Below are 16,877 nucleotides of genomic sequence, written 5' to 3' on the forward strand. Positions count from 1 at the left end.
GGCAGGATCAGAGGGAGATGGTGGGGGAGAGGGAGGGAGAAGAGAGGAGTGGAGGCTGCAGTGCTGGGTTGTACTCAGTTGTGGTGAGAGTGGTAGATGCAGACTGATGGCAATGGCAAGTGTCACAAGACAGCGTCCGAGTTACAGACACTCTGCCTCCAGCACACTGGGTATTCATTATTATTTTTATTTCTGAGTGTGTAGTTTGGAATCGCTCATTGTTAAATCTACTTGGCATAGACTGGAGCCTGTATGGACTATATTATTTTATTATTATTATTATTATTATTATTATTATTATTATTATTATTATTATTATTTATTTATTAGCAGACGCCCTTATCCAGGGCGCCTTACAAAATATAAGCGCAATACAAAGTGTATAGTATAGTATAGTATAGTATAGTATAGGGGCCCAGACTAGAGTCAGCGCTGTGTGGACCATAGTATTGTGTAGCATAGTATAGGGGTACGAACTGGAACACACACACAATATTAGACAATTTTTTTTTTTATTATTATTATTTATTTATTTAGACATTTATTTATTGCTGCACAATGACTGGCTGGAGATAATGCTCAGAAGGTAATGGACATTCCCTGAAATGTACAATACAGGCCAGCTCCTGCAGGAGCAAACGTCGGAGCCCCTGTACAGACAACAACACCACCAATATCACATCACAGAGACACAGCAGACAAACTAACACTTTAGTGCGACTTCAAGACTCCAGCTGTGCATGTATTTGACAACTGTTGTTACTGTAGCCTATAGGGTACTGATAAAGACACAAAAGCTCAGTACAGTACAATACAGCACAGGACATCACAGGACAGGAGAGGACAGGGCAGGACAAGTACAGTACAGTATTGGTGTCTCAGGGCGCATTGTTGTACACTGAGAGGTCAGAGGTCGGGGTCACATGCAGCTCCCAGGGGTACTGGTTGACCGGCCGCTTGACCCCGTCTTGAATTTTGCTCTCCTCTACCATGAGAGCCACATCCAGGTCATCCAGGATCCGGACCAGATCTCCTTCTGGGTCACGGTAGTTCAGAGAGATGTCATCACGGTTAAAGACTTCCCTGATAGAGAGAGTGGGGAGGGGAGGGGAAGAGGGAAAGAGATGGGGGTAGGGGAGGGCGAAAGGGGAGGTGGAGAGGGAAAGAGAGGGAGGAACAGAAGGGGGATGACAGAGGGATGGGAATGGAGAGAGTGGGAGTCAGAAGAGGATAGGGTTAGAGTCTTCCAGAGTTGAATGAGTGAGTGTGAGCTTGTGGGAGTGAGAGTGTGTGTGAGTGTGTGTGTGTGTCAGTAGCTTCAAAGTGAACCAGAAACTGCAGAGCAGGATTACACAGTGCACTGGCAAGAAATGGGGGGAGGAAAATGAGAAGTGAAAAAGATAAGCAAAAATAGCAGTTTCATTCTCAGACATTACAAAGAAAGAAAGATCGCTAGACTTCTACCTCAAACCAATCTGTCTGAGGCCTTCAATATCTCACTTTCTCAATGCAGTCCAACGCAATAAAGTTTAAAATACAATAGATTACAGTGCAATTCAGTCAAATATAGCACAAAAAAGTACAGTACAGTAGAGTACAGTACAATTGGAGAAGTATGTGTGTGTGTGTGTGTGTGTGTGTGTGTGTGTGTGTGTGTGATTTGGGGTGGGGTGTACAATAGATTGTGCCACTCTATTGATTTCCAACCAATAACATCCATTTATGGATTACTGACAATAATACATGTCAAATACATCCCATATATTTGGTATATACAAGAAAAGGGGGTAATTATAAGATAAATATAAGGCCACCTGTTAAAATCATACATTTGTTCTGTGTGGGTTGCAGTAGCATAAGACTGAGCATGTGGCTGTAGGTCCAACAGCATGGCTACAGCAGGATGTGAGCAGTGAACAGTACTGTGGCTTTGAGGGCTGATGTGTGGTTGAGCTATATTTGTGCAATTTTCTGAGTGTCTGCTGAATAGGTTTCCTCAGAACACAAAGCGAGAAAGAAAAAGAAAAAAAGAATACACAGAAATGGGCCCATCTCTCACAGGCTCTTTGTTTCACTTCCTGCTGTGGGCTAACAGCAGAACTGCACTATGTTCACCGCTCACCCAACTCACCCTGACGGGGGAATTAACACGGTCAGACAGGGACTTCTTCAGTAGGTCTGGGCCCCTATACTATATGGTTCTTTTTATAAGATGACCTATAAACCATCTGTACTGTACTGTAATGTCTCTCCAGGACCAGGGCTGGAGACCCTGCTGTACTGTACTGTAGTTCTACAGCAGTGTTACCTCATGCGTTTCAGCAGGTCTTTATACGAGGGCTGGATGGACATGTCTTCCTCCACACAGACATCCCTGAGACACAGAAACACAGCATTCATTACTACACTTCAGCATTATTGTAAAGAAGAAGAAGAAGAAGAAGAAGAAGAAGAAGAAGAAGAAGAAGAAGAAGAAGAGTACCTGAGCTGAGTTTCGTTGTTTTCTTGCAGGTAGCAGCGCAGGCAGCTGTAACCCCCCCGACCACCCCCCGCTTCCTCCTCGTCACTGTCGTCAGGGAGGGGCTTGATTACCTTGACAAAGGACTGGGGGAAAATGCCAGTCACCCCCCGCACTGTGCCCTAAGGCAGGGAGAAGGAGAATAGAGTGTCCATATTAATAGGACTGCAAAGAGAGGGAGAAAGCAGGGGGGAGCGGTTAATACAGGACAGATCCTAATGGACACTAACACTGCACTAAAAGAAAGAAGTTAAAGACAGAGAGAGTTGATAGAGGGGAAGGGACCAATGGTGAGTGAGTTGCTACTAAAGAGAAAGAGAGGTTGCAACAGAACAGCACTGTGCTAAAGAGGGAGAGGGTTAATACAGAACAGATCCTGCAGTATACTAATACTGCACTACCAGAAAGAGAGTAAGAGAGAGGAGGAGGGAGGGGGAGAGAAAGAGGGAGGGTTAATACAGACATTGAATAAATGCCTAGTGTAGTACATTCACACTGCACTGATAAGTGAAAGTGTGTATAACAGAACGCGACAGGGAGAGAGAGTGAGAGAGTGAGTGAGTGAATAAATGAGCCGTCACTAGTTTAATTCTGGCTGCTTCTGTTATGTGCTATTGTCTCTTATCCCCTTGTTTGAATGATCTCTCCATCATGTACTGACTATTTCCCTCTCTCTCTCTCTCTCTCTCTCTCTCTCTCTCTCTCTCTCTCTCTCTCTGCACAGGTCAGAAAAGGACAGCTGTGTTGATCTATATTTTTGACACAAATGACAGCGACCCAATGAGAGAGAGAGAGAGAGAGGTAGAGAGGTAGAGAGAAGGAGAGGGAGAGAGCAAGAGGAGGGGGGTAGATCTATAGGAGTCAGTGACACAAGATAAAAATATATTTGCAGTATTATCTCATATGTAACCAATACTGCAGTATAGAGACATGGCAATCTGCCAGTCTCTCTCTTTCCCTCTTTCCCACTCCTCTCTCTCCCCTGCAGAGGGGTCACCAGGGGATCATGGGCAGCCAATCCCTGTACATGTGGCATGTTTTTTTTCCCACAATGCTGATAACTCAGCATTTAAAAATATATATGTTTAGTTTTGTGTATGTGTGTGTGAATGTGATTGTGATATTGGTGTCTATAATTGTAAAACTGACTGCACTGTATGTGAGGTGTCCAACATTGGACTGTCTCTAATGCAGGAGAGAGGGAGAAAGAGAGAGAAAGATATGAAGAGAAGGAAGGTGAGCACAGATAAGAGACAATGAGTGAGGTACAGGGAAGGAGGGAGAGGGGGAGTAAGGAAGAAGGAAAGGAATGTGAAGCTATTCTTCCCTCCTCTCCCTCCCTCCTCCACTACCATCCCCTCCTCCCCCCTCCCTCTCTCTCCCTTCTCCTTCCAACCACCCACCTGTCCTCTCCTCCCTACTGCTCTTCAACCCCCTCCTCTCTTCCTCTTTCCTTCTGTTTCTCTCCATTCCTTCCTCCCCATCCTTCTTTACCTCTCTCCACTCCAGCTTACCTCCAGCAAGTCTCTTTTCACTCCTTATTTGGAAAACTACCTCTCCTTCCTCCTCTCCCTCCTCCCATACCCACCCCTATTCCTCCCTCTCTCCCTCCTACTCCCCCTTTCCCTTCTCCCTGTGCCTCCTCCCCTCTCTCCCTCCACTCCTTTCTCCCTCCTGCCCTCTCCCTCCCCTCTCTCCCTTTCTCCCACACTCCTCTATCCTGCCTTCCTCACTCCTCTACATTCCCCTTTCCTTTGCCTCCTCCCCTCCTCTCCCTCCCTTCTCTTCCCTTCTTCCCCCACCTCTCTGTCCCTTTCTCTATCCCTGCCCATCCTCCACCCTCTCCCTCCCATCCCCTCCCTCCTCTCCTCCCTCTTTTCCTACTGCCCTTTCCTTCATTATCTCCCTCCTCTTCTCACACCACTCCCCTTTCACCCTTTAACCCATCCCCTTTCCCTCTGCATCCCTCCCTCCCTCCCTCTCTCCCCTTCAGCTCACCTCCAGCCAGTCTCTGTTCACTCGCCTCAGCAGGAAGATCACCTCTCCCGCACTGAAGCTCAGCTCCAGTCGCCCGCTGCCGTTAAACCCGAACAGCGCCTGGAGAGGTAAGGGAGGGAGAGAGAGAGAGAGAGAGAGAGAGAGAGAGAGAGAGTTATAGCAGTAGTTTGCATTCAGGACTCTGACAGCTCCTTGTGGAGAGATCAGCTGTAAGGGTTCTGCAGTGAAGGGGAGGGTATACAGACTGTGCTCTGGGGGGAGTGTGGCTCTGGGGGCTCTGCTGCAGGGATTCCACGTCACAAGGTTTTCATAACCCAATGGGTAACACTTGGAGAGTCAGTCAGTGTGTCAGTAAGTCAGTCAGAAGCACTTTACTGAACTATAGTACAACATAGCATAGTGTACTATAGCAGAATACAGTACAGAATAGCATAGTGTAGTATAGTACAGTACAGTACAGCACAGCGTAGCAGTAGCAGCACAGTGCAGTACATTATAGTATAGCACAGTGCAGTACAGTATAGCACAGTACAGTAAAGTATTGCACAGTGTAGTATAGCAGACTGCAGTACAGTATAGTACAGTATAACAGTACAGTATAGCGCAGTACAGAATAGCACAGTGCAGTACAGTATAGCATAGAGCAACATAGTGCATTATAGCATAGTACAGTATAACACTTCAATACAGTATTGCACAGTGCAGTACAGAATAGTGCAGTACAGTACAGTGTGCTACCATCTTCATTTTGATATCATCTTGGTTTGGTAACTGGATGATGTTTGCTGAGTATTTGTACTTGTGAAACTGATTGCACAACACATTATAGGGAAATTTCAAAAAATACAAAGTAAAATAAAACGGAAGCTAGAAACTCAAGTCTCTAGGTTCACTAGGGACACGCTATCAGGCAGGGCTCTCGCACTGTGCGGTATGTAGCTGACTAGTTTGCACAATGACAGAGCCGCTGTGGTAGGCTGCGTATGGAGTGCGAGTAAAGAGTTGTAATGTAATGTCTGTGCTTCAGAGTGTCTTGTGGTGCTGATTGATACAGAAGTATAGTCTGTCTGTCCCCGTTTTGTCCTGGGAGGGGGGCAGCTGTGGGGCTGTGTGAGGGTTGCAGTTTAGTTGTGTTTCGGTCCTGACAAAGATGTCTAGAGAGAAACATCACCCATAGGTCTGCCCCTGACTACCCACAGTCGGTCACGTTCTCTGTCTGTGGTGCATTAAGGTTGTCACAGGGCCCTCTCTGGAACAACACACATCAAGCGCAAACTGTATAATTTTCAAATTTCAAATTTCATTTGACTTAATTCTGTGTGTTTTGGTATTGCCATTTGTGAATATCAATTTATCTTCACCTGTAGTTATACGTGTCAATTTACACTCACCTAAAGGATTATTAGGAACACCATACTAATACTGTGTTTGACCCCCTTTCGCCTTCAGAACTGCCTTAATTCTACGTGGCATTGATTCAACAAGGTGCTGAAAGCATTCTTTAGAAATGTTGGCCCATATTGATAGGATAGCATCTTGCAGTTGATGGAGATTTGTGGGATGCACATCCAGGGCACGAAGCTCCCGTTCCACCACATCCCAAAGATGCTCTATTGGGTTGAGATCTGGTGACTGTGGGGGCCAGTTTAGTACAGTGAACTCATTGTCATGTTCAAGAAACCAATTTGAAATGATTCGACCTTTGTGACATGGTGCATTATCCTGCTGGAAGTAGCCATCAGAGGATGGGTACATGGTGGTCATAAAGGGATGGACATGGTCAGAAACAATGCTCAGGTAGGCCGTGGCATTTAAACGATGCCCAATTGGCACTAAGGGGCCTAAAGTGTGCCAAGAAAACATCCCCCACACCATTACACCACCACCACCAGCCTGCACAGTGGTAACAAGGCATGATGGATCCATGTTCTCATTCTGTTTATGCCAAATTCTGACTCTACCATCTGAATGTCTCAACAGAAATCGAGACTCATCAGACCAGGCAACATTTTTCCAGTCTTCAACTGTCCAATTTTGGTGAGCTTGTGCAAATTGTAGCCTCTTTTTCCTATTTGTAGTGGAGATGAGTGGTACCCGGTGGGGTCTTCTGCTGTTGTAGCCCATCCGCCTCAAGGTTGTACGTGTTGTGGCTTCACAAATGCTTTGCTGCATACCTCGGTTGTAACGAGTGGTTATTTCAGTCAAAGTTGCTCTTCTATCAGCTTGAATCAGTCGGCCCATTCTCCTCTGACCTCTAGCATCAACAAGGCATTTTCGCCCACAGGACTGCCGCATACTGGATGTTTTTCCCTTTTCACACCATTCTTTGTAAACCCTAGAAATGGTTGTGCGTGAAAATCCCAGTAACTGAGCAGATTGTGAAATACTCAGACCGGCCCGTCTGGCACCAACAACCATGCCACGCTCAAAATTGCTTAAATCACCTTTCTTTCCCATTCAGACATTCAGTTTGGAGTTCAGGAGATTGTCTTGACCAGGACCACACCCCTAAATGCATTGAAGCAACTGCCATGTGATTGGTTGGTTAGATAATTGCATTAATGAGAAATTGAACAGGTGTTCCTAATAATCCTTTAGGTGAGTGTATAACGTTGTTCTGGAATATTTTGCCAGCATTCCCCGCTGGAGTCGGCACATGTCTCTCGCCAAAACATCACTGGGTCTGTGGGTCACCTTATTGCAATGTTGCTACTCGGTTTAGCCTGGAGGCACAGTGTCTTGTCACAGTGAAATAACTTCAACTGTTGGACACTAGCCCAAATTTCTTATGTTACATATATATATTTATCTATGAATTCATTTATTTATTGCCACAATGCAGTCCTGTGATTTACAGAGGTAATTCACCACCTAGCATCAACAAGGTGTTAGTGGATTGTGCTTAGTGCTGATTGTGTCTCTTGTTTCCCGGGGTTGTTGAAAAAATGCTGATTCAGCACCTGAGAGACAACTGTCAAAGATTGCAACTGACTGATTGAAGGGAGTGAGGAGGGGAGAAAACGAGAGCGAGTGTGAGAGTGAAAGTGTGTGCGTGTGAGCTTGAGTTTGAGAGTGAGAGAGGCAGAGACAGAGGGGAAAAGCTGTCCCAGGGCACAGTAGGGCTTAATGGAGTGAACACAGTCAGTCAGTCAGAGTGTCAGTCAATCATCAGTCAGAGTGTGAGTCAGTCAGTAAAACAATCAGTCAATGTGTCAGCAGTCAGTGTGCCTCTCAGTCAGTGTACCAGGCAGTCAGTGTGTCAGGCAGGCAGTCAGTCAGTGTGTCAGGCAGGTACACAGTCAGTGTGCCAGGCAGTCAGGGAGTCTGTGATCTACTGGTGCAGGAAGCAGCTACATATGCTGCCAGTCAGACTGTCATCTGTCTCCATTAACACACAGTGACAGTGGAGCGCCCTGCCTGTCCCTCCAGTCTCACAGCCTCCTTACAATGTGTTTAATTACTGCGAAACATCCTGAAGGATACAAAGTCAATAAAGCTATACCATGAACTTGTATAGATAAGTCTAGTGTAGTATGGCAAAGTACATTATATAGTATACTATAATATAGTATAGCACAGTCTTACTAATATACTATACTACTATATAGTACAGTATAGCATACAATTGGATTGTATAGTATAGAATAAACTAGTATAGACTATTACATTAATTTACCATATGGTGCTATACAGTATAGCATAGCATAGTGTAAAATAGTACAATAGTACAGTAAAGTAGAGTAAATCACACACACAGATAACTTTAGACTGAGGACCCAGAGGTTAATGAGGAAGCCTGTCCAGAAATCCAAAGACTAAAAATCATGATGATTATATTTTGTTTATTTAATCCCATTCATTTCAGTCCTCAAAGGTCAGAGGTCAGACAGTTAAGGGTGATGGAAATTATTTTAAGAGGGAAAAAATGAAAATTAAATTAAGTGATTCATCCTGAAAAAGTGACAGTAATGTGGAGAAGTGTATAAGAGTCAATGCTCTCCCTTGCCCTCTCCCTCTCCCTCCCCCTCCTCCTCCTCCTCCTCCTCCTCCTCCCCCTCTCCAATATCAAATTCAAATTCAAATTCAAATTCAAAGGTTGCTTTATTGGCATGACCAACAGGAGAAGTGTCGCCAAAGCAGTTTCATACAGTCTCTCCATCTTCCTCCCCCCCTGCTCCCTCCCTCCCTCTCCCTTTTCCCTCTCTCTCTTGGGCTGCTGCAGCAGTTGTGTAAGTCAGCCTGCAGGTCTGTGGTGAAGCCCAGGGGTCACTGCTCCCAATTAAGACAGCCAGTGACCTCTCTGACAGAGACAGGCACTGCACTGCTGGGACAGTGGTGCAGGGGCAGCAAGTTAAATGGCTGGACTGCAGTAATAGGAGTCTGTGACCTGTCTCTTAATACATAATTTCTTTCTGGATCCACCGTGGATGGTGGGGGGTCAAGTGTGTAGAATTACAATGAAAGAGAATGTTTCAAAATAATAATGGTAATGATAATAATAAGGAAAAGAGTGTGTGTGTATGAGTGTGTGAATGTGTGAGTTTGTGTGAGTGAGCTTCAATTGCGTGTCCTGTCTTTTTATTTTGTGGTGCAAGGTCAATGGAGGGGGGGGTGAGAGAGAGAGAGGGAGAGAGGGAGAGAAAGAGAGAGCAAGAAAGAGAGAGAAAGTGCACTCCATTTGTTTAAACTGAGAGCTGACGAGGCAATTTACCCAGACACACACGCACACTCATACACACACATATATTGATATCCAAATGCTGTACTGTCCTGTACCCGAGAGAGGGACTGTACTGTACCATACTGTACTGTATCAAAGAGATACTGTACTTTAGTAGAGAGACAGACTTATAGTGCTGTACTGCACTGGACTGAAGACTTTATTGTGCAGATCTTGAAACAGATAAATTAGCTGAACTGATTGCCTCCCCAAGCCCGTAAACTCTAGCAAAGACACCAGGAGAATATTCATGGGTTTAATCCATTCTCTCCCTTTTCCCCGTCTCCTCTCTCCATGGCTCCATGTACGAATCCCAGACATGCTGGGAATGGGAATGAACCGTCTTTCCCTGCTTGTGTGAGTGTGTGTGTCTGTCAGTTAGTGGATCAGTAAGTCTCAGTCAGTCACTCTATCCGTCAGTGTGTCAGCCAGTCTGCAACGTCAGTCCATCTGTGTGTTTCAGAGCTTGAGTCCTCTGGAATGACTGGATGTTGCCCTGCTCTCAGTCCATTGACCTGTATTAACCCTATGGGATGTATGTTCCCTGTTCAGATCTAATGGCACTGACCTCAGCTCTTGGGCTGGAGAAAAGATCCATCTTGGGCTTTATGGTTTTCCTGTTACAGAGAGAAAACAGTGTTATGGAGCTGGAATAACACAGTAAAAATAACATTGTAACAGAGTGCTGATGGAGCCATAGTAGGTGACAGAACACTCAGGAAGAGAGCTTTTTTAGGGCAGTAGTATGGCAAAAATAAGGCAGTAGTAGCTCATACTGGTGGGGGCAGTAGTAGAGCAGTAGCAGGACAGTGGTGTAGTAGTAGTAGGGCAGCAGTAGCTCGCACACTGCGGGTGGGGGCAGCAGGGGCGTCGCTAGACTTTAAGTTTTAACCGGATCACCCGGGGCTGACGATGATTTCTCCGGTACGACCGGGGGAACCGACGTTGTTTTCGTATACAGTTTTCGTACATCAGTATAATATAATCACGCAGAAATGCCGTTATAGGAAATAATCTGAATTGGATCAAAAGATCCGGGGATTTAACTAAGAGACCCGGGGCTTAAGCCCCGGAAGCCCGGGTCTAACGACGCAGATGGGGGGCAGTAGTAGAGCAGTAGCCGGACAGTGGTGTAGTAGTAGTAGGGCAGTAGTAGCTCACACTCTGCGGGTAGGGGGCCGCAGGCGACGCAGGTTGCGGGGGACCTGCTGGCTGTCAGATTCAGTCTGGTAGAAGAACATCCTGATGAGGTCATCCAGCAGGGCCCAAGTAGGCAGGCTCAGCAGCCCCTGATAGAGAGAGGGTGGGGTGCAGAGGAAGAGAGAGAGAGAGAGAGAGAGAGAGAGAGAGAGAGAGAGAGAGAGAGACCAGCAGGTCTGGGGTAATATAGAACCTCTGACAGACAGACAGACAGACACAGACAGGTAGACATAAATGTACAGACACACACAAAGACAGACACACACAACAGGCAGACACAGAGATACACAGAGGCAAAGAGATAGACAGTCAGACAGACGTTGAAACAGGATACCTTCATGTAGGTGTTGAGTTCAGGGATCCGGGACTCTGCAATCTCCTGCTTGTTCCCCATGAACACTTTTCCTGGAGAGATAAAGACAGAGTGTTATTTAAGGTTATTGAAGGTAGCCTTGATTTTGGGCTACCAAGCTCACAAACACACTCACATCCACACCCAAACACACACACACACACACACACACACACATGCACACGCATTCTCATACTCATGCAGTCAATGGCTCACAAACACACTCACTATTACACACACACTCAAAAACTCACACCTACATTTTTGCACACTTTCAAATTCTCTCACAAACTCTCTCATTCACGCACACACACTAATTGTCTATCTCACACAAGCACAGGTTTTCACACACACGGTCATTCATTCTCTCCCACCCACACACATTTACACTCTCTCTATATACATTGTACTGCCACACCTGCACTGATTTCAAAAACTAACAAAAGATCGACAGAGTGAGAACTCAGGATTACTGGGATAGCCGTCGGGTGTGAGACTAGAGGCATAATAATACTGACAGAGCAATGACTGTAGAGCATTCTACTGCCTGTAGAGAAATGATGACAGAAGGAGAGAGGGAGGAGGAGAAAGAGAAAGTGAAAGAGAGATGGAGCTAGTGAGAGAGCTGGGGAGGCTGACAGGCCTGTTTAACTCAGCATACCAGTGCAACATTACAGAAGTACATTCCTTAGTGTCTGTCTGTTTGTGTATGTGTCTCCAGGTGTATCTGTCTTGTGTGTGTGTGTGTGTGTGTGTGTGTGTGTGTGTGTGTGTGTGTGTGTGTGTGTGTGTGTGTGTGTGTGTGTGTCTGTCTGTCTCTAGGTCTGTCAATGTGTGTGTATCTGTTTCTGTAAGTCAGTGTGGGTGTTTGAGAAAAAGTGTTTGTGTTTCTATCTGTGTGCGTGTGTTTGAGTGAGTGTCTGTGTCTGTCTGTGGGTCTTCCACTATCACTATTACAGTAACTACAGTTTTTATTACTACAACTACAATTACTACTATTACTAGTATTAATAACACCAACACCACCAACAACAACAACAACAATAATAGTCATCCCTGTGTTCAAACCTAATCTTCACCTTCAACTCACCTCTGCCTCAGACTGAGTGAGAGCTGATAGCTGCTGTGTGTCTATTTACTCTATTTAGACAAGGGGAAGTACAAGCTCAGAGCAGCGCTGCACCTGTGCCTGGGCCCCAAGGGGAACAGCCTCCCAATTATCAGAGAGTCCCCAGCCACACTCACTGACTGACACACTGATATACTGACTGACACACTGACTAATGCCCTGACTGCTGCAGTAACTGACTAATAATAATAGTAGTAGCAGTAGTACACACACATTAATGTACATACATGATAGGCCTCTAATTAGTGCTGATTGCAGCTAGATTTTTTATTTTATTTTTATTGTATTATGATTATGATTATGATTATTATTATTTTCATTCTGTTAATGTCACAGTTGCTGCAAGTGTAGCTATTACTATGATTATCATCAGTAGTAGTACAGTTGTATTGCAGGGCGCTCACCGGGCAGGGTGGGCAGGGTGCAGGTGTAGGTGCCGCTCTGTCTGTCAGGGGAGAACTTCTGCTCCAGCTCCTGGTGCAGAGAGAAGAAGCTGCGATAGCGCCGGTAGATCAGGTACTTGCTGCCCCCCTTCGTCTTCACCTCGATCACAAACATCTGCACACACAGACACAGACGCAGAGAGACACACAGACATACAAATATAGAGAGAAACTCAGACACAGATACACAAAGAGACACATGGGCACACAGACACAGAGAGAGACACACACAGATGGAGAGACACACAGACACAGATACACAGAGAGACAGACCGGCACACAGACACACACACACACACACACACAAACACAGAGAGACACACAGAAACACACAGACACAGAGAGATACACAGACACAGAGAAACACACAGACACAAAGAGACACACAGAGACATACAGAAACACACACACACACACAGAGACATGAAGACATGGAGAGACATACACACACAGAAACAAACAGACACAAAGAGATGTACAAAGACACAAAGGTTGGGTTAGTTGATCAATATTCTTCAACTGAAGCAGTCCTAAGAACAGGCCTGTTGTTTTGAGAGCAGGGGGAGGGAGCTGTGACCCCACTGGGGGGGTGTGGATGTCTCACATAGTAGCTTGTGAAGCCCCTCTTCTCCTCTATGTCTGCAATTGTTGCTGAGATGGGGATTTCCTCTGGGAGCTGGTCAAAATCACTGTGTGAGAGAGAGGGGGAATATTATTATCATTAGTATCACACCCACTAGTATATACAAACAGTACACTACATACACATTACACACTATATACACTGAATACTATACTGAACAAAAATCGTTAAGCAACATGTGAAGTGTTGGTCCCATCTTTAATGAGCTGAAATGAAAGATCCCAGAAATCTTCCATACTCAGAAAAGCTTAGTTCTCTCATATTTTGTTTACATCTCTATGTATCTCTAACTACATTAAATCATATTCATAATTCGTAAGTGTTTTCTATGGTTGCGTTCAAAAGTCGCAGACTTTCACGTTAATCTTATAAAATGTGCAGCTCGTCTGCGCCTGTTGCGTGCGCACCGCTACGTCGACAAGACAACAGATTACAAGGAAGAATGTCTGTAATTTGAGCGGTACAGCGATTTAGATATTTTGAAAGTCGTTTAGTGTGAATATGCCTTAGCAGAGATGTATGGGCTCAAATTAGCGCCATAAGTATCGCATTAAAAAAATATATTGTAAACAAAAAAAGGAAACGAGAATAAATTGATGCTGAGATCAAAAATACAGACTGTCAGACCAGCTCACCCTGATCATTGTCAATCAAACCTGCTGGACCAATGGAGACCCAGGATCCACGCCTCCCTGTAAATCCCGCCCTCACGACAAAACAGTGCCAAAACTCGTAAACGAAAAAAAATAAATCGAAAGCAAAGAAACTGGCGGCGAAAGCAAAGATCGCAGCATCGCAAGCAAAGACAGGGACTGCAGTTTTGCTCTCGATTCAACATGTTTTGCTTTCGATACATTTTTTTTGGTTTACAATTGTATAAATGTTGCAATCGATTTTTTTATTTTTGATCTCAACATCAATTTTTTCTCAAGTTTTTTTTGTTTACAATACTTATTGTTTTAGAATGCGATACTTATGGCGCTATTTTGAGCCCATACATCTCTGCTAAGGCATATTCACACTAAACGACTTTCAAAATATCTAAATCGCTGTACCGCTCAAATTACAGACATTCTTCCTTGTAATCTGTTGTCTTGTCGACGTAGCGGTGCGCACGCAACAGGCGCAGACAAGCTGCACACTTTACAAGATTATCGTGAAAGTCTGCGGCTTTTGAACGCACCCATAGAAAACACTATTACGAATTATGAATATGATTTAATGTAGTTTTTCCCCCTTGTTTATAGAATTGTGGATTCAAATACATCTATTAATAATAATGATAATCCACTCAGTACTACAAACGAATCTTTATTGTTGTTTTTTATAGGCTAATAATAATTAAAGCCCAAAGCACATTCCAAATAGAACATGCCCAAAAAACGCAACCCGCGACTCTCAAGAAATTAAAGCATCTGTAAAAACAAGAAGGCTGGAAAGTTCATTCTGGATTCTGCTATGAATAATGGACATGCTGTGATAGAATTTTATTAAAATGTTACTTTGCTCATATTCATAATTGCACTGAATAATAGCTGAGCTGCAGTGCTGTCACTTTTAGTAGAGGAATAGGTACCAATAGCCTGTAATCTTTGCGTTTAGTATAGTTTAGTTTTCCCTAGTAAACAATTTCGTACAAGGGAATCGGTTTGTTAATACGAGTATGGTTTTTATGTTCAGTTTTGAATAGTCAGTTGAAAGTAAGCATTATATGTGCATTACTTACTTTACGGTAACTTCGTGTATATGTGAACCCGTGTATTCACTTTGTAGAGGCTGCTCACTGAACAGTATTAATGTTGGCTCAGACGATACATTGTTCGGAAAAAAAGCTGTAGTAATGCGTGCAGTGGCATAGTTTATAATCATATGTCATATTATTGTTTTATTTCCATTGTTTAATGTCATTAGCGGGAAGTAAAATGGTAAATAATATTATTTAATTTATTTTAACTTATAGTTTGCTTACATATTAAAAAAAACACACACATTTAGAAAAATCTGTTTCACACATGTATTTAACATTGCAACCTGCACAAGCAATTGTACAGAAACCGCAGTGTAGAACTTTACACTTGAACTATCAATATGAAACACTCAGAGCAGCACCTGCCCGACTCCTTCTAGAGCTCTCTGCTCTCTCATTGGCTGCAGCTCCTCGCCGATCTCACTACAGTGCTCAATAGGTACCGATCATTTCAAACATGCTTAAAAATATCGGGGCGTCTGGGACAGCTCAAAACTGTGTCGGACGCGTCTAACCCATCCACCTGACAGGTGTTGCATATCAATAAGCTGATTAAACAGCATTATCACTACATAGGTGTACAAATACACACTATTCACACAGTATAATGAATATGATATACAATATACATTATACACTGAATAGTATATATACACAGTACACTGAACACTATGCTCTACACACTATACACTCAACACATACATATTAAACTGAATAATATACACACTTTGCAAACTGAACAGTATACAAAATACATAGTATGAAGTTAATCTAAATAACAAATCATGTATGTAATAATAATTAAAATAACAATAATAATGTTTTGCCCGAGGTTGTTTAACTGATTATCAAACTTGAATAAACTCTCTCTCTCGGTCATACCCTCACCTCTCGTCTCTCAGCTGCCGAGGTAAAGACATGGTGACGCCGGGACAGACCACGGGGCGGCCGGTAAGGTGGAGAAAGAGGCACCGGGGCAGCGACGGTAGAGCGCGGTTACTTCCTCTGTCCGTCCAACGGTTGTTCGGTCGGTCAGTCGCTTAGTTAGCTGGTCATTACTGGCTGGGCAGGGCTGGACTGGGCTGGAGAAGGCTGGCTTTGAGTCAGATTTGAGCTATGTACTGTGCGTCGCCGTGATACAGGAAGCGAGAAGGTCTATAGTAGAGAGAGAGAGAGAGAGAGAGAGAGAGAGAGAGATGTTCGTTATGGTTTTTTTCCCGTCTTGTTCCTCAAAAATGAATGAGGATGTTTGCGATGGTTACGAAGTTCCCCATTACAAATGACCTAATAGTGAAAGATAGCGCAGGAAACGGAGGGATGGGGGGATGGAGGAGAGGCGAGGTCGGTGCCACTATCACTGAGTCAACTTAGTCCCGGCTTTATCGCTAAGTTTCGTCACCACTGCCTTACCGCAAACACAACGCCTCTCATTTTTGGAAGCAAAACGCTGAAGTTAGTTGGGTAACACAGATCCACGGAAACACACGCGGCGCCGACCGTGGGCGATAAGTGTTAAAATTGCGCATTGGAGTGTGTTGCAAGTTGGCCTGTTGAACCAACACAAACAGGCGGGCACACAAACGCACGTACGCACAGAGACCCACACACACGGAGACGCACATCTGCACACATACACACAGACCGTCCGATACAAACACATACGCGCTCGCAGCCCGCAGGGGACGCAGTCGTGCAGAACCCATTGTTACTGCTTGATGTCGCTGGTGAGCTGGCAGGCGAACAGCGAAGGCACCTGTTCCAATGTCATCCAACAATAATAATAATAATTAATTACAACAAGTAATTGCGCATGTTGCGTTAAAACGAATGGACGGTGAACTCCACCTGTCACCTGTCGCTCCACAGCGTCTGTCGTGCCCCAGAGTGTATCCGTATTAAATATTAATTTAAATGAGTGTATTTTGTGAGACTTGGAGGGCTGATGCGGCTGAAAGAAACTGGTGTCACAGCAGCGCTCAGTGTACTGCTCAGACACAGACTGGCAGAGACAGATACAGGGATGGGAAGTGGAGCAGTCTAGAGAGAGAGAGACAGGCAGAGAGTCAGAAAGAGAAACAGACACACAGAGAAAGATAGAGAGGGACTGAAATAAAGAGAGACAAACAG

General features: G+C 44.5%; 1 protein-coding gene across 3 annotated transcripts; it reads right to left on the bottom strand.

The window, feature by feature from the left end:
* Window positions 1–495: 495 nt before the first annotated feature.
* On the bottom strand, window positions 496–16,375 carry ncf4 (neutrophil cytosolic factor 4). Of its 3 annotated transcripts, XM_066707118.1 has the most exons (11): window positions 16,161–16,375; window positions 15,639–15,905; window positions 12,965–13,049; window positions 12,322–12,475; window positions 10,771–10,841; window positions 10,398–10,525; window positions 9,805–9,853; window positions 4,517–4,615; window positions 2,483–2,640; window positions 2,309–2,374; window positions 496–1,083 (listed from the first exon to the last, which is right to left on the bottom strand). In XM_066707118.1, exons 2-11 carry the CDS (start codon window positions 15,668–15,670, stop codon window positions 879–881), a joined length of 1,047 nt encoding a protein of 348 aa, XP_066563215.1. In that variant the 5' UTR covers window positions 15,671–15,905; window positions 16,161–16,375; the 3' UTR covers window positions 496–878. The 3 variants fall into 3 exon arrangements, with proteins under 3 accessions (XP_066563215.1, XP_066563216.1, XP_066563214.1); XM_066707119.1 differs by lacking the exon at window positions 16,161–16,375 and having other exon boundaries at window positions 15,639–16,052; XM_066707117.1 differs by lacking the exons at window positions 12,965–13,049; window positions 15,639–15,905; window positions 16,161–16,375 and having other exon boundaries at window positions 12,322–12,955.
* Between the last annotated feature and the right edge of the window lie 502 nt (window positions 16,376–16,877).

Source organism: Amia ocellicauda, chromosome 6, assembly GCF_036373705.1.
Source record: "Amia ocellicauda isolate fAmiCal2 chromosome 6, fAmiCal2.hap1, whole genome shotgun sequence".
In the NCBI taxonomy this organism is placed as follows: domain Eukaryota; kingdom Metazoa; phylum Chordata; class Actinopteri; order Amiiformes; family Amiidae; genus Amia; species Amia ocellicauda.

What these genes read in the sequence shown, in the direction of transcription:
- ncf4 (XM_066707117.1), bottom strand. Translation starts at nt 12,793, where the DNA reads ATGTCTTCATGTCTCTGTGTGTGTGTGTGTGTTTCTGTATGTCTCTGT. An exon ending in AACTCAACACCTACATGAAG is followed by an intron (nt 10,526 to 10,770) that starts GTATCCTGTTTC and finishes TCTCTCTATCAG; the next exon opens with GGGCTGCTGAGCCTGCCTAC. An exon ending in TCTCCAGCCCAAGAGCTGAG is followed by an intron (nt 4,616 to 9,804) that starts GTCAGTGCCATT and finishes TTACCTCTCCAG; the next exon opens with GCGCTGTTCGGGTTTAACGG.